Source organism: Peromyscus leucopus, chromosome 16_21 (genome assembly GCF_004664715.2).
Source record: "Peromyscus leucopus breed LL Stock chromosome 16_21, UCI_PerLeu_2.1, whole genome shotgun sequence".
In the NCBI taxonomy this organism is placed as follows: domain Eukaryota; kingdom Metazoa; phylum Chordata; class Mammalia; order Rodentia; family Cricetidae; genus Peromyscus; species Peromyscus leucopus.
Genome location: NC_051084.1, coordinates 27,560,429 through 27,586,664, shown reverse-complemented (window position 1 = coordinate 27,586,664; position 26,236 = coordinate 27,560,429). Strand labels below are relative to the sequence as shown.

General features: G+C 46.3%; 1 protein-coding gene across 1 annotated transcript in view; it reads left to right on the top strand.

Moving 5' to 3' along the window:
• Positions 1 to 2,729: 2,729 nt before the first annotated feature.
• The window catches only part of Rtkn2 (rhotekin 2), a 66,596-nt gene continuing 43,089 nt past the window's right edge, over positions 2,730 to 26,236 (top strand). Inside the window, exons 1-3 of the mRNA XM_028877226.2 lie at positions 2,730 to 2,960; positions 11,453 to 11,649; positions 22,630 to 22,688. Coding sequence (XP_028733059.1) covers positions 2,922 to 2,960; positions 11,453 to 11,649; positions 22,630 to 22,688 — 295 coding nt within the window. The 5' untranslated portion in view covers positions 2,730 to 2,921. The remainder of the gene's footprint in view (positions 2,961 to 11,452; positions 11,650 to 22,629; positions 22,689 to 26,236) is intronic.

The following is a 26,236-nucleotide window of genomic DNA, read 5'->3' as shown; positions in this document are numbered from 1 at the left end:
AAGAAAAATTTCCAATTGGAATTTTTTTTTGAGAGTCTTGAGTTAAATAAAAAAAAAAATAGCAGGAGTTGCCTATTCTGTAATAAACTTTTTTTTTTTTTTTAAAAAAAAAAACAATGGTCTGGGTGCAGTGGGGCATGTTTTAATCCCAGCACTCCAGAGGCATAGGCAGGGGGCTAACTTCAAGTTCGAGGGCAGCGAAAGTTAGGAAGAATAATAAAGGAAAATATACTTTTAACACTTGTTGTCTTATTTGGTTGCTTTCTTTCTACCACTCTCTATTTAATTATAAATTAATCTCCATTTGTTATGGCTAATTTAAATCATGCCCAGGTTAGAATTAGTACTGAAATGATCCCCTTATTCAACCTCCAGCTGAAGCAAATCTGAGCAACTGGGTGGCTATCTAACATCTTCTGGGAGAGCCAGAAGACAGGGAGTTGAAGGATGCCTCATTGTAGCTCGCAAATAGTTACCAAAAAAGTACTTATTATTTTCTTCTAGTTGCAAAATACATACATGGCTAGATCAATAAATTCTCAAGTTCATACAACTACTTCTTGAGTAGTCTTTAACCTGTTTTATTTTATTGTTGACAGTGTCCCCTGGAGCCCACACCAGCCTCAACTCACCTTGTAGCCAAGGATAGATAACTTGAGACTTTTGATCGTCTTGCCCCTACCCCTGGAGTACCAAGACTATCCGCATGTAGCACCAAACCCAGTGTATGCCGTGCTGGGGGAATGAACTCAGGGCCTTGGACAGACTAGACAAGCATCCTGTCAACTGGGGCACATCCTCAGGCACCCCTCTTTAACCTCTGGCATTTTGATGGTTGGTTCTATTCTTACATGTATTACAGACATCAAAGAGAACTGTGTTTGATGAAACCAGCAGTAACAAGAAAGGACCTGGGGATAACTAAGCAAACAGAAATCCTATTTTGAGGTACTCTAATCACCAGCTAGTTGGTAAGCACTTCCGTACTTCCGGGACACACCCCTTGATGACGAAGAAAGAGATAGGCCCACATCACTTCTTCTACAAAGAGAAAGGTCTTTAACGTCAACTATCCGTGGTCTGCAGGTAAATACTAACATGGCCCTTTCTTGATTTCTTCCTAGGATTATTACACCTACAGTACTCACCCACCAGTATTTCCACATCAGCGTCCAATTTGAAACTGGTCATCGCTTTGTTTTTCTCAAGGTGCTGCCCTGGGCACATATTTTGATCTGGAGTCTGAGAGTTGTGTTACACTGTGTGTCTGAAGATGAGCTCTCTTCTGTGTGTATTTCTTTTGTGAGTCAGGTATTATGCCTGGCTCCTGCAGCTCACGGTAGTTGGGGATAATCACACCACAAAGTGGTAGCACAAGAGAGCTGAGTGTTAAGGCAAGGGGCACCTAATGACCATGGAATTCAGACCTGTGTCTGGAGGGAACCGGGTGAGTTGGGTGTTGGTAATTTTGAGTTTCACATACTTTACAATTGTGGGTCAGTCATTACAGGCTGTGAATGTAAGAGTCACCCCTTCTAACTGGGCAGCTTCTAGAATCACCTAGTCCAGAGGGTCTCAACCAGGCAATTATCCACTTGAGAGGAAAAGGAAAAATTGTGTGTGTGTGTGTGTGTGTGTGTGTGTGTGTGTGTGTGTCTGTGTAGGCATGCCCATGTTCTGGTGTACATGTGGATATTACTTTTGGGAGTCGGTTCTCTCCTTCCACCACATGGATCCTGGGGATTGGAACTCAGGTCAGGAGGTCTGGCATCAGGTACCTGGCTTGCTGAGCCATCCCACTGGCCCTCTCATCTTATTTTTAAGAAGTACATCTTCCAATTAATTGCTTTAACGAAGAGGATTGTGAGTAAGATGACCATATAATTGAAAGTCTACTTTGGGACAAGGGTTAAGATAGGCGGGACACTGGGACAACAAACCCAATAGTCGATGTCCCAGGTAAATAAATAAACAGGGTCTGACTGCGTGGAGAGGGAAGAGTGCCCCAGGCCTTCCATGAGGTGAGGTAGGAGGGTTGATTTGGTAGAGTCTTCTTCCCTCAGGAGGAAAATGCCCAAAGCCCTAGACATTTCCTGCACAAGATAAGCCAAGGGATAATTTTAAACACTTTACAGGGGTGTGTACATCCTTTAATTAAAAGTAGTGTTGGAGCTGGAGAGTTCACGGGTAGGCCAGTTGCCTGCCATGCCTCTGAGGCCCCTAGGTCAATCCTTCAGCATCTCCCCCTTCCTCCGTCTTAAGGAAAGACTGTGCTAACGGCCAGGCTTCTGGAGAGCACTGTTTGCTGCCACTTTAGAAGGGAAAAAACCCAGAGACAGAAGCCCCCCAAACCTTACTAAGATCATGATCTCTGGGTAAAGACACGTTTGAGAGCCAGACCATGGGCCCTTATGTCCCTGTGTGGTCCGTGCAGTCCGGTCTGTGCAGTCCGGTCAGTCCATCCCTTTCAAGATGCAGGAGAAAGCTTACCTCAAAACCTGGCAGGAAAACAAACCATCTGCCTGAACACTCAATGGAGAGACCTTGCTGAGGTTCCACCCCGCCCATGGGCTCAGGCCCCGCCCACCTGCCAAGCCGCAAGTACTTACCTCAAGCTCCGCCCACCACCACAGACCCCACCCACCCGGGCCGGCACGCTCGGCTCAGACCCCGCCCACCACTCTTCTTGGCTCCGCCCATGCCCCCCGCCCGCGCTTAAGGCCAGCTGTTGCGGAGGGGTCCGTTCAGAGCCCTCGGGTCTTCGGTTGGCCTTGGCCGCAACGCCTGTAGTGCGCGTGCGCGGCGTCGCGGACAGGGTTTCCCCCGCAGCCCGGACTTGGTACAGGCGGGCGGTTGGTGCGGTCGGCAGCTGCAGCCCGGGGCGCGCTTTTCAAATCGTTCCCCGACTGACTTGCACCGACATGGAGGGGCGGCTGCTGAGGGGCCTCCCCGCGCAGCAGGTAAGCGAGGCTGGGGACTGGCGAGCTGGAGCCCGGAGAAAGATCGGGAGGCGAGCGTGCTCCGTGGCTTTGCACGCCCCTAGGCTGCACCCAAGGAGGAGACTGAGGCCGGGGCTGGAGAAGGACACCGGGGCCCTGCTCACCTGCCGGTCCGCCTCAGGCTTGCAAAGCCGAGGTGGTAGCTGGGGAGCGGGGACCGGGGTTGCTCCCAGCGCCTCCTCGTCCTGCCCCGCTGTGCATCTAATAGTGTGGGCGTGCATCAAACTGGAGGGGGGCGGGCGGCGGGGTGGACGCTCAAAAGGGATGTTCTTAGCTTTACGGGAAGATAGAAGTTTAAACGAGGGTTCTTGCACAAATGCTAGGAAAAAGGGAGGACACTGAATTGCAGACAAATTCACTGTTTTTTAGTCACGTAAAATGAGTTCAAGCCTTTTTTACTCAGCGTAGTAGAGAAAGATTATTTCTTGACCACATCAGTTAGTCAAGTGTTAAAAGTATACTTCCTGTTCATTACTTTTAGCCTTTTAATTAAAAGAAAACTCAAATGCCTTTCAAGCTACATCTTCACTTCCATTTTAATTTTCACCTTCTTTTACCGGCTTCTGAAGTATAGTAATTTGTGCTATATACAGTTGCCAGATTTGTGGGTCAAGACTGGAAGACTGCTGTTGCATAGAATTTCCTTAGCAGATAAGGCATTGTTAGGAAGTAATTCCTCTGTAATTCTCTGAAAAGTTGAGCAGGCTTTGAGTCATTGTGCGAACCGTATTGGTGGTAACAGGTGCTGTTTTCTACTAACATTCGCCAAACTTTCAAATCTCCTGTAAATTATTTCTTCTTATTTTGTTACGTATTTTAGCTGTCCTGTTTGTGTATTCCAAGGATAACCTTGCACTCCTGAAGCTCCTCTTGTGTCCACCTCCCTAGTGTGGAGATGATATGAGTGCCCCACCCCGCCTGACCGATGTGGAGCCAGAGTCAAACCCAGCGCCTTGTGCATTCTAGACAAGCACTCTGTCAACTGACACAGACTTGATTTTTAGTGAACTGTAATAAGATCTCTTGAGTTCATGTGAGTGCTGGTGTGGCAGTCCAAGTCCAAATGCGTTTATTAGTGTGTGCTGCAGCGACATTTAAGAATAGTGCAGAAGAGAAAGGAGAATAAGGAAGCGTGGCTGTTTGTAAGGAAAATCACACACACACACACACACACACACACTTATATGTGTGTGTGTATGTATGTGATACTTAAATATTATATATAGCAAATATGGTAAAACTAGTTTGTATTAATATGGTAAGATATAATTGTTAGTAATTTCTGAGCATTTTAATATCAAAATAAAATGCAGAATTGGTTTTGTTTGGGTCTTTGAAGATAAACAACAAAACAGTAATAGTTTTCAACTTCACAGGAATACTGAGCCAGGAAGAGAATTTTATACTTGACTAACACTAAATTTTTATTTGGTATGTGTCCCCCACCCCCAAAAAATGAAATCTATGATCTAATAATAGGATGAAGCCAGAGGTTCGGTCCTTTGAGCTCTGCTCCAACCGTGGAGGTGTCTGGGAATAGCTTATTGGTTTTGGAGTGAGATCCAGGTCAAATCACACTCTGCTGTGCAATTCCCGATGACCCATGGCTTGCACTGAGTCCGGTTTCCACAGTCGCAGAGTGGCTGAAGTGCCTGTCTTAGGAAGGTCTTGGGATTTGATAGCCTCTCTATCTAAGGGACAGGACTAACACTTGTCCTGTCCTCTGAGCAGCCGAGGCAGTCACCTAACCTTTCCTTGTAAAGTTTAAGCTCCTGCAAAAAGCACCAGTACACATAAAGTTTGAGAAGAAGCATTTTGTCCCTGTAAAGTGTTTTCAGAACGTGAATGAGATTTCTATCCTCAGTTCTCTAGACTGGTTAGTGTCAAAACAATTTCTTACATAAACAGTTCTTCAGTGCGTGGAATTTTGTTCAGAAACAGAGGTTAGGGCTGGTGAGAGAGCGCCGGGGTAAACGTGCTTGCTCTACGAGGTGGTGACTTAAGCTGATCTCTGGGACCTGTGGTGGAGGGGGAGAGCTGGCTCCCCAAAGTTGCTATCTGACCCCCACATGAATACCATGGTACTACAAGTATCTGTGTATGCACACCCACCCAAACACACACACACACACATACAGACACACACACTCACTCACACTCACTCCCTCTCTCTCATAATAATAATAAATAAAATGTTTTTAAAAGTAAACATACTCTATATAAGCTGCTTTTAATTTTCTTTATCTTCCCCTTGGTCTCTTTGCCAACGTGGCATGGTTGCAGTTGTTAGGCGGGTAGTAATTTCAGTCAGAATTACTTATGGAGTATTTCTCTCTTGTTTTACCAAGCTTTCCATCCCTGTTTTCAATGTTCAAAGTCACTTCAAAGGATCAGCGATAAGGCCATTCTCTGTCTTTGCGCTGTTCTAGCTCTTAAACCCTGTCAGACATCTCTTCTCCATAATCTAGATGGCCTGCTTGTAATCTTGGCTTTTCTGTGGCGGGAGAGATCAAATTTAGGACCCTGTGCCTTCTGGAGATGCATTGCACTGCTCAACTAGCTCTGATCCCTCTTCCCTGTGTGGGTTCACACGTGTAGAGTTATGCTTGTCTTGTACACAGATGTGTAGAGTTACACTTGTCTATGCACACACATAAGTTTAGTTACACTTGTCTGTGCATACACATGTGTAGAGTTACACTTGTCTATGCACACACAGATGTGTAGAGTTACACTTGTCTATGCACACACATGTGTAGAGTTACACTTGTCTGTGCATACACATGTGTAGAGTTATGCTTGTCTGTGCACACACGTGTGTAGAGTTACGCTTGTCTTTGCACACACATATGGAGGTCAGAGGTCAGCTTCAGTTCTTTTATTGTTCTCCACTGCTGCGTTGTTGATTTTTTTTTATTTTTAAGACAAGCGTTCACCATGTAGCCCCTGGCTGGCCTGAAATTCAGTATGTAGAGAAAGCTGACCTGAAATCACAGAGATCTGCCTGTCTCTGCCCTCTGCCTCCCCTGTGCTGAGATTAAAGGTGTGTGCCACTATTCCTGGCTCGCTCGCGCTCTCTCTCTCTCTCTCTCTCTCTCTCTCTCTCTCTCTCTCTCTCTCTCCCTCTCCCTCTCCCTCTCCCTCTCCCTCCCTCCCTCCCTCCCTCCCTCCCTCCCTCCCTCTCTCTCTCTCTCTCTCTCTGTCTGTGTGTGTGTGAGAGAGAGACAGACAGACAGACAGACAGAGACAGAGAGACAGAGACAGAGCGGGACACAGAAACAGAAGGAATCTTCTACTGAACCTGGAACTTCCCATTTGCTGCTAGCCTGATGGCCAGTAAGCCCAGGATCTATGTCTTCGCCTCCCCGGCACTGGGGTTACAGGGACACACCGTGGTGCCTGGCTTTTCAGGTCCCCATGCTCGCACAGCGAGCCATCTCCCTATCTCCCCATTTCTACTTTTACGTATCATCAAGGTTTATTTTTATTTATGTCCATATATGTGTGTGTGTGTGTGTATGCACATGTGTGTGGGGCCCCTGGCAGGCCAGGAGAAGGTGCTGGCTTCCCTGGAGCTGGAGTCATAGGTGGTTGTGAGCTGCATGTTGTGGGTTCTGCCAACCAAACTCCTCACTGAGGAGCCGTCTCGCCAGCCCTTATCTTCTGCTTCTAAAGTGTCCAACGTTTCCGTTTCTAGCTTGCCTCTGCCCACTCCATCTTCGCTGCTCATTTTAATGACGTGTCGAATCAGGACAGCGATGTGAGTTTCTGTTTGACCTGATTATACGCATGCCCTTATTCAGAAAATGGAACCCTGGAAAAGAGGATGACCAGCCCCACTCTTCTCGGGGACTTGCTTTCCAACGACGCTCCAGCAGGATGCATATGGAGTGGCTTGTCTCATTGTCCATGGTCATCCTTTACTCTGCCTGGCTGCGCCCTTCGGGCCCAGGCATTAACAGTGATGATTTAAATTCCTCAGTCCTCTTGGAAGACAGTCAGCATCACTGCATGCTCAGTAGACGCCCTTCCTTCCATGATCTTTATTCTCACAGGATCACCCCAGACATCAGTTTCTCCCCAGCAGTACCATGTACACCTACTCCAAAAAGACTAGTCCTTCGGCTCTATAAACCATTACTAGGCTAAGGCTGGTTAGCATTGGTCAGAGGTTTCCTTCTTCACGGACGTGTGTTAACAAGTTGTGTGGGAAGCATAACATTGCTGTAGTCGTGGACACCGTCAATTGAGTGTGTGCAAAGACAATGTGTACATACACTTAGCAGTTAGTTCGCCCTGCTGAGGCAGCCCTCTTCCATCTGCTTGATGAGCCACAGGGAAGGAGGCAGGGTCCAAGTCTGTGGTGCGGATTCACTGCAGTGGGGGTAAAAGGGGGCACGGTAAATATTTTCCATTTTGCTGACCACGGCCTTTAACTTTCTCACCTTGACCCATTGTAGTTGGAAAGTAGCCCCCGCCAGGATGGGAGAGAGTGATTCAGCAGGACTTCATTTATGCACTAGTGTGATTCAGCACAACTTTATTTACAAAAGCGGGCACCCACCAGGCTCTAGTTCGCTAACTCCTGCCGTAAAGGACGACGTTGTAGTAATAACTGCCACGCATGCCTCATTTCCTTGGTGAACATCAACTTAATCGCACGGATAAGCGTTTGTTTCGTTTTTTGTTTTAAGGCTTTAGGGTCCTTAGTTCTACTATTTCCCAAGCCTCTAATTTTGTGAATCCTTTTCAACTGGTGAAGTCTGGAGAAGGCTCTCCTCTTTGAACAGCTGGACACCCTCGAGTCCAGGCTCAGGTGTTGTGTGGCTGTGGCCCCCTGCTGGTTCCTTCTGGTTGTTGCAGTTTTAAGATGGCTGGATTTCACTGTCCCACAATAGATGTTCACCTGAGCCACTAAAGCGATGCTGCTGCGAACCTTTCATACAGTTCCTCATGTTGTGGTGAACCCCCAACCATAAGGATATTTCATTGCTGCTTCAAAACTGTAATTTTGCCACTGTTAAGAATCATCATGTAAATATCTGATATGCAGGTCTGTGCCCCCCCCCCCCCCCCCCGTTGCGACCCACAGGTTGAGAACCATGATGCTAGAGGACCTTAAAGGAATGCCCAGCCCTGCCTCCATAGACCCTGATTTATGGGGGTCAGGTACTTTAATCAGGCTCTTTCTCTGTGCCTCAGTGGATTCTCAGCTGTAGCCAGCTTCCAGAACCTCTGCGCCAGTTCAGTCAACTGTCTCATTGCTGCGTTTAAAAGGCAACGCTGAATTTCGAGGCAGCAGATGGCATTTATTTATATTTGCACCGCGGGGTAAAGCCGCTCATCCCAGCGTGTACTTGCTGGCGCTAACCAGCCCGCCACCGTTCATGACTGCAGACATGTGGGTCACGTCGATGGTTCTTATAATGGACTGAGGATGACGTGGAAAGAGAAACAGTCACTGGGCTAACGAGTCCTACACAGGTGACGTAAGAGTTGGGGAAATGTTGTCACGCGCAAAGAGAGGATACCGGCCCGGGACAGCGTTTATACGCCGGTGCCCCAGCCTGAGTCAGCGCGCACTACGTGACGGGGTTAGCACGTGATGAGTCTGTGAGGTAGTGACGGAAGGTGATGATTAATCGGATCTGTCCTCTGCGGTGAATATCTCAGCTGATTCATCCTGGAGCGTCAAGTCAAGCCGTCTAGCAGTTGGCTTTTGGGGGTGACCGTCAGAAACTGTCAACTCTCCTAACTGGCGTTTTCTCTTCCTTTTTGGAATGATTGTCTTTCTGATATTCGGCACTTTCATCATTAGAGCCTCTTGGCATTTTTAAGTTGATGTACTGGTGCAGCGAGGAAGTAATAGCTTTTACTGCCGAAGCAAGGATCGTCACTTAAGTTTTAGAGCTAGACACACACGAGTTACCTGCTTGCGCATACAGAGGGCCTTGGTGGCTTCCAGTATTTACAAAGTTACTGTGCGTGAATTGAGAACTGTGCATCTTGTTTATAAACTTTTAATGATATGAATGAGACTCGCGTATTGAGCGAGCCCATTACGTTGTCATTAAATGGAACAAAAGACCAAGAACCAGAAAATTCAACAAACGACAAAGAAATTTCTTGGTGACTCTGAAATAAGCTGGCCCAGAGCTGAGCCTCTGTCCCGGCAGCCGAGGCCCCTGGCATTTTCCAGGCACGGAGCTTTTAGCCTTGGCTTCTGAGTTTTGTTTCCACTGTTGACTGTGATGACCAGCCCAGTCCTCTGTGCTGTTGGACCTGGGTTCCTTTATTCAGCTGTCTGCTCAGAATGTTTTTCCTTGGTGAATTCAGTGTCCTTCAGCCATATCCGAACCTCCTTGTAGCACACATGATCTGTGTATGTGTGCAGTTTGTGACTCACAGTTGTTATTGTATACTTAAAAAATATTTTTATTTATGTGTGTAGGTTGTGTGTGTGTGCACGTGTGTGTAGAACAAAGAGGGTGTTGGTTCCCCTGGAGCTAAAGTCACAGGCAATTTTGAACTGCCAGGTGTGTGTGCTGGGGACTGAACTCTGGCCCGCTGTAAATGCAGCAAGCATCCTTAATTGCTGAACTATCATTTCTCCAGCTGCTTAGTGTACGTTTCCTAAGGCCACCATAGCAAAGGTAACAAGTGACCAACGTGTCCTCCCCCGGATCTGGAGGCCAGAAGGTAGAAGTCAGTGTACTGGCAGCGCCATCCCCCTGTGCAGGCCCTTCCTTGGCTCTCCCAGGTTCTGTCTGCTGCCATTAACCTGCTGTGTTCCATCTCTGTCTTCACATGGTCTCCTCGTGTGTCTGTCATCAAAGGGCCTGCTCTCTGTGTGTCTTCATACAGCCAATCCCATGTGTGTGTCCACTTATCACTGTCTCTGTGTGCCTATGTCTTTATGTGGCCTCTGTGTGTGTCTGTGTCTTTATGTGGCCTCTGTGTGTGTCTGTGTCTTTATGTGGCCTCTGTGTGTGTCTGTGTCTTTATGTGGCCTCTGTGTGTGTCTGTGTCTTTATGTGGCCTCTGTGTGTGTCTGTGTCTTTATGTGGCCTCTGTGTGTGTCTGTGTCTTTATGTGGTCTCTGTGTGTGTCTGTGTCTTTATGTGGTCTCTGTGTGTGTCTATGTCTTTATGTGGCCTCTGTGTGTGTCTGTGTCTTTATGTGGCCTCTGTGTGTGTCTGTGTCTTTATGTGGCCTCTGTGTGTCTATGTCTTTATGTGGCCTCTGTGTGTGTCTGTGTCTTTATGTGGCTTCTGTGTGTCTGTGTCTTTATGTGGCCTCTGTGTGTGTCTGTGTCTTTATGTGGCCTCTGTGTGTGTCTGTGTCTTTATGTGGCCTCTGTGTGTGCCTGTGTCTTTATGTGGCCTCTGTGTGTGTCTGTGTCTTTATGTGGCCTCTGTGTGTGTCTGTGTCTTTATGTGGCCTCTGTGTGTGTCTGTGTCTTTATGTGGCCTCTGTGTGTGTCTGTGTCTTTATGTGGCCTCTGTGTGTGTCTGTGTCTTTATGTGGCCTCTGTGTGTGTCTGTGTCTTTATGTGGCCTCTGTGTGTGTCTGTGTCTTTATGTGGCCTCTGTGTGTGTCTGTGTCTTTATGTGGCCTCTGTGTGTGTCTGTGTCTTTATGTGGCCTCTGTGTGTATCTGTGTCTTTATGTGGCCTCTGTGTGTGTCTGTGTCTTTATGTGGCCTCTGTGTGTGTCTGTGTCTTTATGTGGCCTCTGTGTGTGTCTGTGTCTTTATGTGGCCTCTGTGTGTGTCTGTGTCTTTATGTGGCCTCTGTGTGTGTCTGTGTCTTTATGTGACCTCTGTGTCTGTGTCTGTGTTTTTATGTGGCCTCTGTGTGTGTCTGTGTCTTTATGTGGCCTCTGTGTGTGTCTGTGTCTTTATGTGGCCTCTGTGTCTGTGTCTGTGTCTTTATGTGGCCTCTATGTGTGTCTGTGTCTTTATGTGGCTTCTGTGTGTCTGTGTCTTTGTGTGGCCTCTGTGTGTGTCTGTATCTTTTCCTATCTTTTTGTGTCCTCTTTGAGTCTGTGTCTTTACATGGCCTCATCAAGATTTGAAACCCATTCTAATCCAGTGTGACCCCCATTTTAATTAATAACATGTGTAAAATTCTGTGTCCAAATAAGGGCGCCTTCTAGGGTTCTGGGTAGACATGAATGTTGAGAACTCTATTGTGTTAATGAAGTTTACAGTAGTTTTGTTTTTCTCATCTTTGATTTTATTTTGTTTAGCCAGTATGTTGGAAAGAATTCCTAATAATGAAAGAAAATTAAGAATTTTGCAAATAGCTGTATTTTTATAGAGTGACAAGTCAAAAACTTTGATTCGTTCTCAGAATGGTATGAAAATAAGCGATGTCTCGTGCATTTCCCATTGCCTGTCTTCAGTGTAGTTCTGGACTATTGCTGCCTCACACAAACGCTTCTCTATTTTAGGGCTGCAACATCCGAGAGAAAATAGACTTAGAAATCCGAATGCGAGAAGGGATATGGAAGCTGCTCTCCCTGACTACCAAAAAAGACCAGGTTTTACACGCAGTCAAGAACCTCCTGGTCTGCAATGCCCGGATAGAGGCGTACACGGCGGAGCTCCAGAGGTTAGAAGAACAGATTGCGAATCGACCTGGAAGACGGTTAGTGCTGTAGCATACCTACTCTTTAATGTGCTTCGGTATTTGAACAGATGACACAGTGTCATTTAAGTGTAAGTAAAAAATGTCAAGTCACCCAACCTTTTAAAGGCCAACGTGGAAGTGCCAGCCGACACCACGGTTGTGTGGACAGCGGAGCCCACAGCGGACTCACGGAACAGCAACTCCTGTTGAACGAGTTCTCTCCTTAGCGTGGGGCTCTGGAGTGAAAGTGTTTTAAGAGCAAAGTGTTTTCAGAAGAAAGGACAGAGATGGAGAGAGAGTGGAATCCACAGAAAAGTGTCTTTAAGATTTTAATTGCTGGTGCTCGGGAGGCGGCTTAGCGGTTAGGAGCACTGGCTACTCACAACCATCGGTAACTCGAGCGCTAGGGGAACCTACGCCCTCTTCTGGCTTCCTCTGGGCTCCCGGGACGCACGCGGTTCACATACATACATGCTTACACAACACCCATACATCTGAAATAAAAGTAACTCTTAAAAAAAAATTAATTGCTTAGAAACACACCATGCTAATTGCTTATAGATGTCTATTTACCCCAAGACTAATAGCAACTGAGATCAGTTGAATTGAGTGGGCCACAGGTCATAAACATGTAAGTGGAAGGAAACTTAAAATAGGCAAGCATAGCCCTTCCTATGGTGAGCAAGTTCCACAGAAGGGAGTGGTGTCCTCAGAAGCGTTGCCAACCAGTTCCAGTCAGGGCTCGCTGCTTCGTTTCTGGTCCTGAGGTCTCTGTCACTCCACATGGCCCTTGTGGAGCAGGTAGAACATTTGTGTATCACATAGTATCCTATCCCACAGACAATGCCAGCCAGCTCTTTTCTGGACCTTGGGTGAACTCACTTTAGAGGCTAGATTTCAGGGTCTCTTAGAATCGCATTAATCTCCCATGTTGTTTGTGGTTCTGGTACCAGTGAGAAGTCTCTCTGTGCTCTAGTGGTCATTGGGTGGGGCACTGTGTCCATTACATTCCTTAAAAGTAAGATATGGACAGGTCAGACGGGTTTCTGTAAAAATAAAACAGGAACAGGGGTGTGATACAGTAGATACCTAGATACAAAGTGGCTTGTTTGTCACTGGCCTACCTTACTGAGGATGCTAGAACCTTCGTGCCTCAGCCTTGTGTTGCACGTACATTATGGTGTGATGAGGTGGTGCCTCTATGTGGGGTTATAGACATGCACCCAAAGGGATGCTTTAGTACTAAGCAAATCTCCTATTTTCTGCATTCTATGCCCCAGCATTACTAATAAAAATATCCCACTGTCATCATCTAGGAAGGTGTTTGGAGGCTGATGTTCCCAAGCCAGGTCATAGGTCACCGAGAGGATGTGCTTATGAATCAGGAGCTACGCCAGAGTTAGATGCTGACAGCACATGGCAGAGCAGAATGTTTTTAAGACAAAGCTTGCGCATCTGGAATGGGGTAAAGTTTGGGTTCTAGACTCCTCAGGTTTGATGAGGATTTTTTTTTTTGATGGCGAGAGATCATTTAAATGGCAAAATTTGAGAAGCTTTGGTTTAAGAGAGTGTGTGACCAGGCATTCACTGTTAGATTGTCTCTCTAGTTCTGGGATAGTCTTCTGGAACTGTTTACTGCTCCTGAAGCGTTTGTGATCAGTTGTGAGTTTAGCATGTTGTTAACTTGGCATAGCTTTTCTGGAGTCGACGACTTATAAAGGTATCAAGAGAGCCGAGTCCACGTTAGATTTATATAGCAAAGCTGGGGCAGGGGAATTGAGACTCTTAGTTGAAAACATGTCCACATTTGTGGGGTTTTTTTCCTCACTAGTAAAAATATCTTCTTTTCTATGCATGTACCTATTTTATATTTTCATCATCCATATGAAAGCATTGTAACTCTTTCCTGATATTTCCTGGGATTTACAATGATTCCTGACTATCCTGTGTGATCCACCGATTTCCAGTTTTCCTCCTTGAGGAAAACTGACCAGCTTGAGGCCACTGACCAGACTATAATGGGTATTATAGCACTTGCCTCCTTGTTGGAGAGAAACCATTGCGAAGCTGGTCGAGAGTCCTCCCATAGCGTCTTTACTTCCTTGGAGAAAATGACGTAGACTCCACCCTTTGATCAGCCAGGTTCACCCGGCTCCCGCCAGTGGCAGCGAACTCGGTAAGCACTGTGCTCAGATGTCCCTATCAGAAGAGCGCAGTGTGACAGTATGTCGTCCCGGGGCAACGGAAGAATCTGGAGCAAACGTGTTGCCTTTAGATACCATACCCTGTTCCTTAGTTTGTGTAGTCTCCGAGGGAGAGAAAAATGCTTTCATGTATACTTACATACATATGTAATATATATTACCATCAGTTAAAATACCATTTTAATGAGAAAGACACTGGTCTAACGCTTCTAAAACTTCACAATAAAATGTCAAGAATTACTATACCATTACTCAAGAGCAGTGGTTCTCGACCTTCCCAATGCTGTGACCCTTTTAATACAGTTCCTCATGTGGTGCTGACCCTCAACCGTAGAATTATTTTCACTGCTACTTCATAACTGTAATTTTGCTACTGTTATAAATTATAATATAAATATCTGTGTTTTCTGATGGGTTTGGGGGGGCTACGACCCACGGGTTGATTTTTTTTTTTTTTTGGTTTTTTGAGACAGGGTTTCTCTGTGTAGCTTTGCGCCTTTCCAGGATCTCACTCTGTAGACCAGGCTGGCCTCAAACTCACAGAGATCCGCCTGCCTCTGCCTCCCGGGTGCTGGGATTAAAGGTGTGCGCCACCACCTCCCGGCACCCACGGCTTGAGAACTACTGCTCTACATCTTTTTCCAGAGCAGAATCAAATCAGAGGGCAGTCGGTACAGCTGAGGAACATCTGATGTGAACTGGATCTTGTGGACTGAAGGAAACAGTCCCACCAGATGAGGAGGAGGAGGAGCGAAGCCGCTCCCCCAAAAGAAATAGCTAATGCGAGCCTAGAGTAAAGGGTGAGCTAAAGAGGACCTGGAAGAGATGCTCTTGGTTGATGAACTATGTGGGGTTTATTGGCAGAAGACCTAGACTGCTAGGTGAGGTGTGGGATTGACCGCCGGGCATTATGATGCCCGTCTTCACTAAAGGTCTGGAAACCAGGACTGTGAGCCTGCCCAGGGCGTATAGTGCTCCCAGAGCTAGGTCAGGGACCTGAAGACTTCAAAGTCTCTGTACCACCCCCCTGCTTCCAACCTGAAACCACCCTTGTTTCCTTTACCTCTCAACGCTGTCACGTGATTACAAGGTTTAACGTGCATCTTTTTAAAAAATTTCCCCTTACCATTTTAAGCGAAAAGAATCCATGATATAGTAGTATTTGGGGGAGATTGTATGGAAGCAGAGGACAATGAGCAAAATAATGGAAATAGCCACATCTGAAGAAGTTAAGACAGGGAGCCACAGAAACAGCAATGATCTTGATCTAGTTCTAATAATGAAATAGCTTTTGTGTGTTTTGCTAAGACAGAACCTCAGTGTGTAAACCGGGCTGGCCTAGAACCTGCTGTGTAGACCAGGCTGGCCTTGAACTCATGGCATCCCATCTGCCTCTGCCTCCCTAGTGCAGAGGTTACAGATGTGTGCCACCATGCCTGGCATGAAATTACTTTAAAAAAAAAGTTTACTTTATTTTTAAATGATGTGTAGGTGTGAGTGCATATATGAGTATGGGCAACCTTGATGACCAGAAAACGGTACCAGGTCCCCTGGAGCTGGAATTACAGGCTGTTGTGAACCAGACTCAGGCCCTCTGCAAGAACAGAAGCACCTGCCCTCTGCTGAGCAATGTCCCCAAAAATGACTTGAGTGAATGAGTTTCCCTGGGCCTTACTACTGAGCTTTCACTTCCCGTGTTCTGTTTCATAAACCGCCACTGACGGCTGATGAAAACAACCGGGTTGTCTCACCGTGTTAAAAGCCTTGAAAAACCAGGGCTGCAGGCCACCTGCGCCGTGTGCGTCGACTTCATTTCTGTCTACTGGAGTAGTGCTGGGCTTGTGTCGCGCTTGGAGGAACTGAAAGCAGAGGGTCATCGCTCTGCAGTCAGGGAGGAGGGGACCACTTGCCCTGTTCCCTTCCTGAGTTACAGTGAACTTTAAGATTCACTTTGAGAGCAGTGAGCTGTGGGCTGCTTCCCCTTAACGCTTCCTTTCCTGCTCCGGGGTTCTCCCTGGCTACTGTTGCTCACAATGTCCCGGTGGGCCTACTTCTGCCTTTGGAAGAACCGCTTCTCCATCCTGAACTCTTATAGATAAACATCCGCAAGTGTTCGCTGAGTTGGCCGTTAATTTCGTGGCACGGGTGCTCATCCACTGCCTTCTCTCTCTCTCTCTCCTCTCTGTCTCTGTCTCTCTGTCTCTGTCTCTGTGTACACATTGTTCTGTTGAAGCCTTTGAAAATGAGTTACAAGTGGGACACATGCACCTTAATAGTTTGGCATGTGTCTATTTTCAAGAACATTCTCCTGTATAGTCAAAATATGCGGAATGTTAATAATTTTCTATACTCACCCTTATCCAGTTGCTCAAAATCTCTCCTAGTTGGGGTTTTCTGTCTGTTTTTGCTAAAATTTGATTTGGTGTCATGCAGTGCATCTGGTTACATCCCTTTGGTTTCTATTAATTACCCTTTTCTAAAATTCGCTTTTCATTTATGCTTTGAAGAGTCTAGACATTAAAACCTTTTAAATATCCTACATTCTGAACTTGCATGGTAGTTGCCTTAAGTTGTCCTGGGGCCTTCTCCATATCTTCTTTACTAGAGCTGGAAGTTGACTGTGGGGCCCTTTGGGATTGAACCTCCTTTGGCCTTGCACATGGTAGGCAAGCTTTCTACCCCTGTGGGATTGAACCTATGGCCTTGCACATGGTAGGCAAGCTTTCTACCCCTGTGGGATTGAACCTATGGCCTTGCACATGGTAGGCAAGCTCTCTACCACTGTGGGATTGAACCTATGGCCTTGCACATGGTAGACAAGCTCTCTAACCCTGTGGGATTGAACCTATGGTCTTGCACATGGTAGGCAAGCTCCCTACCACTGTGGGATTGAACCTATGGCCTTGTACATGATAGGCAAGCTCTCTACCACTGTGGAATTGAACCTATGGCCTTGCACATGGTAGGCCAGTTCTCTACCACTGTGGAACTGAACCTATGGCCTTGCACATGGTAGGCAAGCTCTCTACCACAGTGGAATTGAACCTATGACCTTGTACTTGGTAGGCCAGCTCTCTACCACTGTGGAACTGAACCTATGGCCTTGCACATGGTAGGTAAGCTCTCTACCACCAAGCCCCATATTCGGCTCTTTTTCTGCTCTTTATTTTGCAGTAGGGTCTCACTGAGTTGCCCAGGTGGACCTTGACTGGGGGACCCTGCCTCCGCCTTCCCAGCAGCTAGATTCTAGGCCTGTTCCTCAACACCTGACTCAGCCCCTTTCAAATGGGACTGACTTCAGCTTCTTGTCACCTTTTTCTCTCTGGGCCTTTTGTAAGTGGAGCCTGAGTGCAGTTCCTGGTCAGACAAACCTCCAACCACTCCAACCAGCCTCGAGTTTCATGCTTGGCTTTCAGAGTATGGTAGTATCCCGCAAGCTTCAAAGTCAGTGGCTTTATCTTTCATCTCTAATCCTCACCTAAATCACTTAGTACAGAGGGATTTGCAAACAGTGATCATTTGATGCTCTCCCTTCGGTCCCCATTGACTGAAATTCTTCCTTTGGACCTCCTGGATTTGTCTGTTTTTCATAACCGCCTCAGTCCATACTCTCTTGGGTGTGGCCATCTATGGTTGACCCACATGGCCACACCATGGAAGAAAACTGATTCTCCCTCCCCCAGAAGCATTATTTGCCAGTAGCTCCTCCGCCAGGGGTGGGAGCCTCATGAGCCCCTCCCACTCGGTGCTGGAATGCTGACCGGCTTGATCCTGTGCAGGTCTCGTGCAGGCAGCCATAGCTCCTGTGAGGTCATGAGTGTAGGGTCCTGTCATGTCTATAAGACACTATTTGGTTTTGGTCCTCCCTGACCTCTGACTCTTAACAGTCTTTCCTCCTTCCAGCTCTGGGTGGTCCCTGAGCCTTGAGAGAGGGGTTGTGTCATTTCTACTTTGGTAGCGTGGATAATATTTGTATATTAAAGCAGTCATCTCCACCTGAGCTCTAGACTTCAGTATGCTATTAAGCAATATAACATTCACTGCTTATCACTGTGCTTGCTGTCCAGTGACATTGGACATTGTGCTGACCAATACTGTCACAAGCTAGTAAATTCCACAAATGAGTGGTTTTCTTTCTCTTCACATTCTTGCGTATTTCAAGTATTTTCCCTTAGAATTGCTACTTAAAAGGGCAGCGTCCCCCAATTGCAAAACTTTCAGGCCACATTTTCTTCCCTTGAGTCTTGAAAATCTTCCATGACTTAGTGTTTTTTTTTTTAACTGATGTTTAATTATCTTTCTGTTGTAAACAGCTTGGCCTTTTTGCCTGGAGACTGAAAGTAGTGTTTGTGTTTGTGTTTGTTTGTTTGTTTTCAATGTTGAAGTGGAATGTGTGTGTAAGGTGGACTCTTAGGCTTAGTTAGGGATACACATACACACACACACACACACACACACACACACACACACACACACGATTCTTTTATTTCTTGAAAAAAATTATTTTAGAAAATGAACTGTTACTATTATCTAGTTTGTTTGTTTGTTTGTTTGTTTTCTTATTTAAGAACTCTTACCACTTACACAGATGTTGGACCCTGGTCCCATCTTCCGTGACTGTCCCTTGTGATCTCTTAGCACCCAATTATCTTTCTTCTTTCTGTCCTTTTTCTTCTGGCCAGCTGCATCCCAAATTTGCTTTTCAGTGTTGATCTCGGAACTGACTCGACTCCCTCCAGTCCTGCTCCTCATCCATTCCACCGTGCAGCTGCCTCTGCTTCATTCTCCCCTTGGAACATTTGGGTTTTCCGTTCCTGCCGGCACATTTACCTCCTTGGTCTCACGGCAATGACCTCTTTAACTGCCGGGAATTCATTCTGGAGCGTTGTGATGTTCAAGTTTTGTTACTTTCTCTCTTTTGGAGGTGTGGCTGCTAGAACATTTTTTTTTTTTTATCAGCTGACTCTCTCCAGTGGCTGTGTGTGGATCTGAGGGTCTCTTTTTGGAGATTGTTAGGGTTGTTCATAATGGCTTAGTGGTGTTTCCCTGCACCAAGACCCTGGTGGGATGTTGTTAGAAGGGCTTCCTTGGTTTCTTACTTAATAGTGCTTTGTTTTTAGAGTAGTGGATCATACCATCAGTAATGATGCTTTTGGGGACATTGGTTAGTTGGCTTTCTGGTTCTTGGATATGACGTTATTTCTTGGGGTTCTTAAGGTTAGCTGCTTTCTTTTTATTTATTTTATTTATGAAGGTCCAAACTTTGATAGGACCTCTCTCCCACTTCATGCCTCTCTTCTCCCATCTCTTTTTCTCTCTCTTTCTCTCTCTCTCTCTCTCTCTCTCTCTCTCTCTCTCTCTCTCTCTATATATATATATATATATATATATATATATATATATATATATATATATATATGTTTTTTTGAGACAGGGCTTCTCTGTGTAGCTTTGGCTGCCCTGGACCTTGCTCTGTAGACCAGGTTGGCCTTGAATTCACAGAGATCCGCCTGCCTCAGCCTCCCAAGTGCTGGGATTGAAGGTGTGCACCACCACCGCCCACCTGTCTCCTCCACAGTATTAACAATTGTTGAACCTAAATACATTTCCACAAGCTTTATCAAGCTTTATGCACATTCTCCTCTCTTCCAGGCTAGTGTAATGTCATCTAATGGGGTTCCCTGACTCTGTGGGCGAGGTCTCCAGGAGCTGGCTTCCATGTCTTCCAAAGACAGTGGTATTTGTGGCAGCCTGTTTTCTGACTGTGCTGGTGATGGACGTTACAGGAGATCTTGCTTTTCTTGTTGATATGAAGGTTCTGGTGGGATATGTAGAGAGTGTCTCGGATGACTGTTTCACAGGAAATGCAAGTCAGACTCTGATCATGTTAGCAAGTGGCTTAATGTATCTTCCCCCTAAGCCTAGGCTCAGCCAAAACATCCGTCCTCACACTGCAGGCTCCTGCTGGTGTGACACCTTAGAGAATTCCACAGACTCATGCCTTAGAATTGTCGCTTTGTTGGGCAGCTGTGGGAGCTGACTAGGTATGTCCCTTCACTCTCTGCTCTCTGTGGGTGCTGTCAGACAAGCAGCAGTTCACGGAGGGTGGTGGTGAAAAGTCCAAAGCTTGGGTCTAGATCTGCTGCATGCATCATTCCAAGGATGCGGCTGCCTGCCCTTCTTGACGGCAGTCCCAGATGCCCCTGGCCAGGTGAGGCGCTGTTCTGGGTGGGGCGCTCATCACACAGCAGTCCTCCTCCGCACTCACAGAGCTTAGATTTTAGCACTGTCCTCTGGCGGCCTCCATCCCCCACCCCAGCCACTCCATCTCTTCTCAGCTTCCAAGTCTGAAATGCTTTATTTGGCTTTGTTAAAAAAAAATATAATGCTAATTAGAGTCATTTATAGGATTTAATTACGTGTGTCATTCAACATAATTGTGAGTTTTTAATAGTGCCGAAATAACTCTGTGAGTTGGATGTGATTGCCAGCCCTCACACTCCAGTCTCCCACTGTATTGCTTACGTACTGTAAGTTAAAAGAAGAAAAGGCGTAGATGGGAAGGAAAAATCCTGTGCTTCTTGTAGTAGTTCTGTAAGGAAACATGTATTTAAAGACCTGCTGAATTTATTTCTTAAATTTTCGATAGTTTGGTGTCTCTGGAAAGGGGATGATTATATCACACTTGGGGTATAATCTAGGGTATCATGAATCTCTTACCATCATATGTCATAGCTTTAGGGTGGCTTTAAATTCTACACTATGTGTTTCTGAGTGTTTTAGTTTTCACTTATTTGCGTTAAAAGGTGGAGGGTTTTATACCATGCTTTCAAATGACAGAATACCACTTAGAACCCTGTTACTATTTCATTAAGAAAATGTAAAATATTGCTGTCATTATGCTATTCATTGTTCCAGTGCACCAATTTTGGCAAAGAAATGCTGTTTAAAGCCCCCATATGGAACAAAATAACACAGACCGAGCTGTGTTTACACAGAGCATTTTCATACAGATGTTTGAGCCACAGAGTGGCAGATTGGCTCCCTCTGTTGCTCATTCTCTGTACGTGCAGGCAGAAAGCTAGTGAAAAACAGTTGCCTTTTATGTGTTTATCGCTTAAATCAACATTTAGGGCTTGGGAAGTTACTCAGTGGTAGAGTAATGGGCCCTAGGTTTGATCCTCAGCTCTGAATCAAAAAATGGCGTGTACAGGTCTTCTAAAGAAAACATTCTAAACCGGGTTTGCTTGGATGAGGTACACCGTTTCGTACCTTTGCTCTTTGCTCAGGTTGAGTCCAGTTGCAGCATTCAGAGCCGATGGACCATTGCAGCTTTCAAGCACATATATCGTTAACGTAATAAAACCATATTTAGCATTTCATGGTTAATTTGGATAAATTGGGGAAACATCCCCACTTTTGCACCTAAAATAGCATTTTTTTAGAGTATTTAAACTGAAAATAACTGAAGTTTCAGAAAATCGAGGTTTGAGTTTTCTCTTATTTTTTTTTAGACTGACTTAATTCTGAAAAATGTTATGGTTAATTGAATTTATAGTATAGTTTGAGAGTATTTTTTTTTATATCAAAGCTTTGCAGGGATCTGTTCTTTCTTGGCATGATCTGGGTCCTGGAGATCAAACTCGGGGCCCCAGGTTTGACTGCAAATGCCTTTATCCACTGAGCCACCTTGGCTTCCCTCCCTTGGTTAGTGGGACACAGTCTTCACAGGTAGCACAGGCTGCCTTAAATGCAAGATCCCCTAGCTCGGATGGCGTCTCCCTTTAGCTAGAGTTTTCCTGCCCTGCCCACAGTCAGGACAGATCTTTGTCACCCGCCAGTCCCACAGCCGCTCAGACCCAACCAAGTAAACACAGAGACTTATATTGCATACAAACTGTATGGCCGTGGCAGGCTTCTTGCTAACTGTTCTTATAGCTTAAATTAATCCATTTCCATAAATCTATACTTTGCCACGTGGCTCGTGGCTTACTGGCATCTTCACATGCGGCTTGTCCTGGCGGTGGCTGGCAGTGACTCCTCCTGCCTTCCTGTTCTTTCTTTTCTCTTCTCTGTTAGTCCCGCTTATACTTCCTGCCTAGCCACTGGCCAATCATTGTTTCATTTATTGACCAACCAGAGTAATTTGACATACAGACCATCCCACAGCATCTCCCTCTGTTTTGAGTGACAGGAAGTCCTAACTTTGGGAGCGAAGTTGTCGTTCATCTCAGGACTTCCTTGAAAGAGGTTTTCCGTTTTCCTGTCCGCTTTCGGTTCTCTCGTATTAATCCGTTGTGTGCTCATTCTTTGGAACTTATGGGAAACGAGATGTTATTCCAACTGCATGTAAATTATAGAGTAAGGTGAGCTGGGTTTTTTTTTTTTTTCTAGCCTCAGGGATAGCAGCCCCATGGCATGACTTGGGCAGCACCTGACCCCTTCAGGCCAGTGTAGCCAATGAACTCGAAATGTTGGTTTTGCGATCACAGTTCCAGGGACAGGGACGATACTGTCTGTTGTGCTGAGTGTCAGCAAGGCCACCATCATAATGGCACCAATACACGTTATCAGGAAGTTTAATAGTTTATATAAACTCAAAAGACAGTGCCTCTGCATCTCCATGAAGCGAGATGGCTGTTGATTAAACATCTTTTGAGCCAAATACTTCACGCTAGTCATGACTATCCATAGGTATGTATTGATTTTAAAGTTCAGCTATTTGTGAAAGACTTGAAATAACTGCTTATTTAAAAAGACCTTTGTTGGTGTCGATGTGTTTCTCTCTTGACAGTGATGTGAGTTGTGAGAGGCGAGAAAGACGGCCCTGCAGAGGGAAGATTGCCTTGTCAGGTACGCTCGGGACGCGCCACCATGTGGCTGAATATGTTATTGTTCAAGTGGCTAGCATGGCTGGCTTTGCGCACTCTGTGTTTCTTGTCTCTCCGTTTATTGTCCATACCTCCATCAGAACATTTATTCTAAATATTTTATCATATGCGCTACAGTGGCGTGGAACTTTGTGCTTTGGGGTAAACCACGTCACATGTTACCTACATCGGGCGGTTTTGTCCTCTGTTCTGGCTGTGGGATGTGTGGAAGGTGTGTTGAGTGACCCGCTAGCTCTAAGTGCTCAAGCCGGGCTGCAGACCCACAAGCTTTCTCTCCCTGACTATTTAATGATTTAATGATTTCCAAGATGCAAGTTTCCTGGGGGGTTGGGACCGTGTTTATCTTGCTTATCACATTATACCAAAGCCACCGTCCCTGGGCTTGGCTCCTAGGGATTGCACAGTGAATGTTAGGTAGATGACTGACCACTTTCAGTCTGTAAAAACCAAATGGCCCCAGCCCCGCCAAGTTTTCCATTCTGGCCCAGTTCTCTCAGTGGCTCTGTCTTCCGTTGCGCAGGCCACGTGCTTTGGGCAGATACTTTTTTTTTCCTTCCTTCGATGGTTGAGACACCTCCTTGGGTTGTGGAACTGCGGTCTTTTCTCCAGGATCCTGCCTGCTCATCTCTAAACCTCCTCCCCTTCTCACTCAGGCTGGAGTGATGTTTCCGGTCCGCAGAGTGAGGAGGCACCCGGCCACTAGATGGCGCTTAGGCTGTGTAGTCTCAGTTTCCTCCAAAATGGCAGGGCCACCCAAGACAATGGCATCGAGATGCCACGCGATCAGCATGGCAGGCTTGCAGATATCCCCCTCAGCACACCCTAGATACTCAGTGTGCCCTGCGCCGTGCTCCAGTCATAGCTGGCTTATTCCACTGGCCCGAGGTAGAGTGCCCAGCTGCCGCGTCACGGGGGCCTGCCTCGCACGGGACTGTCCCCCACCTCCGTCGCTCCCAATCATGGCTGGACAAACGCTACCGTGCAGGGAGAACAGACACACGTTTTATTTGGGACCTTCTTGGAGAGAAATTGCCCTCAGCTGAGCTTAAAAAGTGCTGCAGATTCTTAAAGGAGCCGCACAGAAACCTGTTGCCTGTTCGGTGATGGGTTTGTGTTCAGGCTTGGTCTTCCGCTTGCCGCCAACGCAAGGACCCCTCCGCATTGCCTGCGTCCAATAACTACCGTAGATCCTTAGAGGAGATTTTCCACCCTCACTTAAACATTGTCCTCCTTCCTCTGCTTCTCCTAAGGCACCACCCTGTAGGCAGATGAGGTAGGTGGCCTGTCCTGTGAGCTCTGTGGTTGTCTTGTCATCCGCTGTCGTTTTGAGAGTGCTTGTTTACCACCACTGCATTTAGAAGGGATTAAAAAAAAAAATCTACCGTGTGTGTGTGTGTGGGGGGGCTCTTTTCATGATCACAGATACCTTTATACAAAAGCCGAGGTCGTCTTCCCCAGAGCATGTTTTTTCTTCCCAAGACATTTTTTTAAATGAAATTAAGGAAAGAAACCCCCGGAGAGGGGATGTGTGTGTGTCATTAACGTGATTTTGACTCACTGGACATTTGCAGCCAGGTGTCATAATGTTCCTCAGATGGCACTGTAAACCGGACAGACGTGGGGTTTGAGTCCCCTGTACCTGCTTCCACTGGCCCCAGAGCGTCTTAACTATAAAAAGAACAGGTTCGTCTCCGATCCTTTCCGCGGCAGGTAATGGCACCGCGGCCGTTGGCGTGTGCTTTCACTAACTCCCAAATCAGTGACTAAGCCGAACCAGTCAACCGCACACTCCAGTGGTTTCATTTTTCGTTTCTTTTTTTTCATTTTTCATATGTGTGCATGCATGTGTGCATGTATGTGGACGTGTGTAAGTGCATGCTCGTGTATGTACATGCAGGGTCCTGAGGCGGAGTCATCCTCAGTCATTCTTCCACTTTATTAATTAATTTTGAGGGAGGGTCTGTCGGTCAAACCCACAGGTAATGACGAGTCTCTAGAGCCAGCTTTCTTTGGGGACCCCCACCCTCCCGAGGCTGGAATTACAGATGATTGCCACAGCCATCCTGCATGTAAGTGGGTTCTCGGGACCCAAACTATGGCCATGCAGCAAATGCTCAGCCACTGAGCCATTGACCAGGTCCCCAGTTTTCTTTTTTACAAAATTATAGACGTGATCTACCAGGTTAGCAATCCTGCCTGGGCTGTCTTAGGTTGCTGTAAACTGTCAACGAAGAGAAAAAAAAGCAAAGGTGGACGGCTGTAAGCTACAACCGCGTGGTCGTTTGTCAGAGTCTGGGGGTTGGTTTCTGTCAGGCAGAGCTGGGTCCTTTGCCCTCTGAAGAGCACACGGCCCACCCGGACACAGATGAGAACCTTCTCTCCCTCCCTTTGCTTTACAGAGCTGGGATGAGCCTGGCCAGAGCAGGATTGACCCCAGGCTGTGGGGGAAGCAGCTAAGGAAGCCTGCAGGGGTCAGGGTCCTTCCACAACGTGCTCTCCTTCCACGAGAGCAGGACTAGGTAAAGCTCACCCACCACAGCCAGGACAGCTGCAGGGAGAAACCGTTGACCATTGTGGAATGAGAAGGGGCAGCCATTGCGGCCAAGCAAGAAGGGAGTTCTGACAGCCCATCAGCCGAGCGGCAGTTATAAGACAAAGACATTCCTATTAAAATCAAGAACAGAATAACAATGTCTATTATGTCAACATAATTTAACACTGGTTTGGGATGGTAGTTAAAATAATGACTGAAAAATGAAGCTATTGGAAATGAATAGGCAGACTGGATACTTTTTGAGGCTAATGGATGGCAGATGGATGTGACCTCAGGGCAAGTTACTGAGACACTTGAATTAAAGCATTTAATAAAATGTGACTGGATCTAGGATAAATAAATAAAAAGTGGTAGTTTTTCTTAAAACCAGCAATAACTTGCTAGAGAATATAATGGAAAAAAAAGTGTAATTTACAATAAGACAACAACGCCCCTTAAAACATTAAATATACAAGAATAACCTTAATTAAAATGTAAGGGTAGGAGCTGCAGGCGGAGCTCCATGGGAGGTTCTTCCGAGCCACTGGACCTGAGCTCCAGCCTGCACACGAAAAGCCAAAGTCAGAGAAAATGTCAAAAAGTAAATATATTGTGTGAAGATAAACTATTGAAAAAGCTGTTAGTTCCCCGGGCCAGTGAGAGGGCTCAGCAGATAAAGGCGTTTACCACCAACTCTGATGACCTCAGTTCAATTCCTGGGACCCAATGGTAGGAGGAGAGAACCAAGTTCTACAAGTTGCCTCTGACCTACATACACACACACACACACACACACACACACACACAACACACGCACGCACGCACGCACGCACACACAGATATACACATACACAGATACACACAGACAGACATACACACGCAGACACACAGAGAGAGACAGAGAGAGACAGAGGGGGGAGAGTAGATGCAAAAAAAAAAAAAAAAAAAAGTTTTGAGTTCCTAAGTTGAGAGGGAAT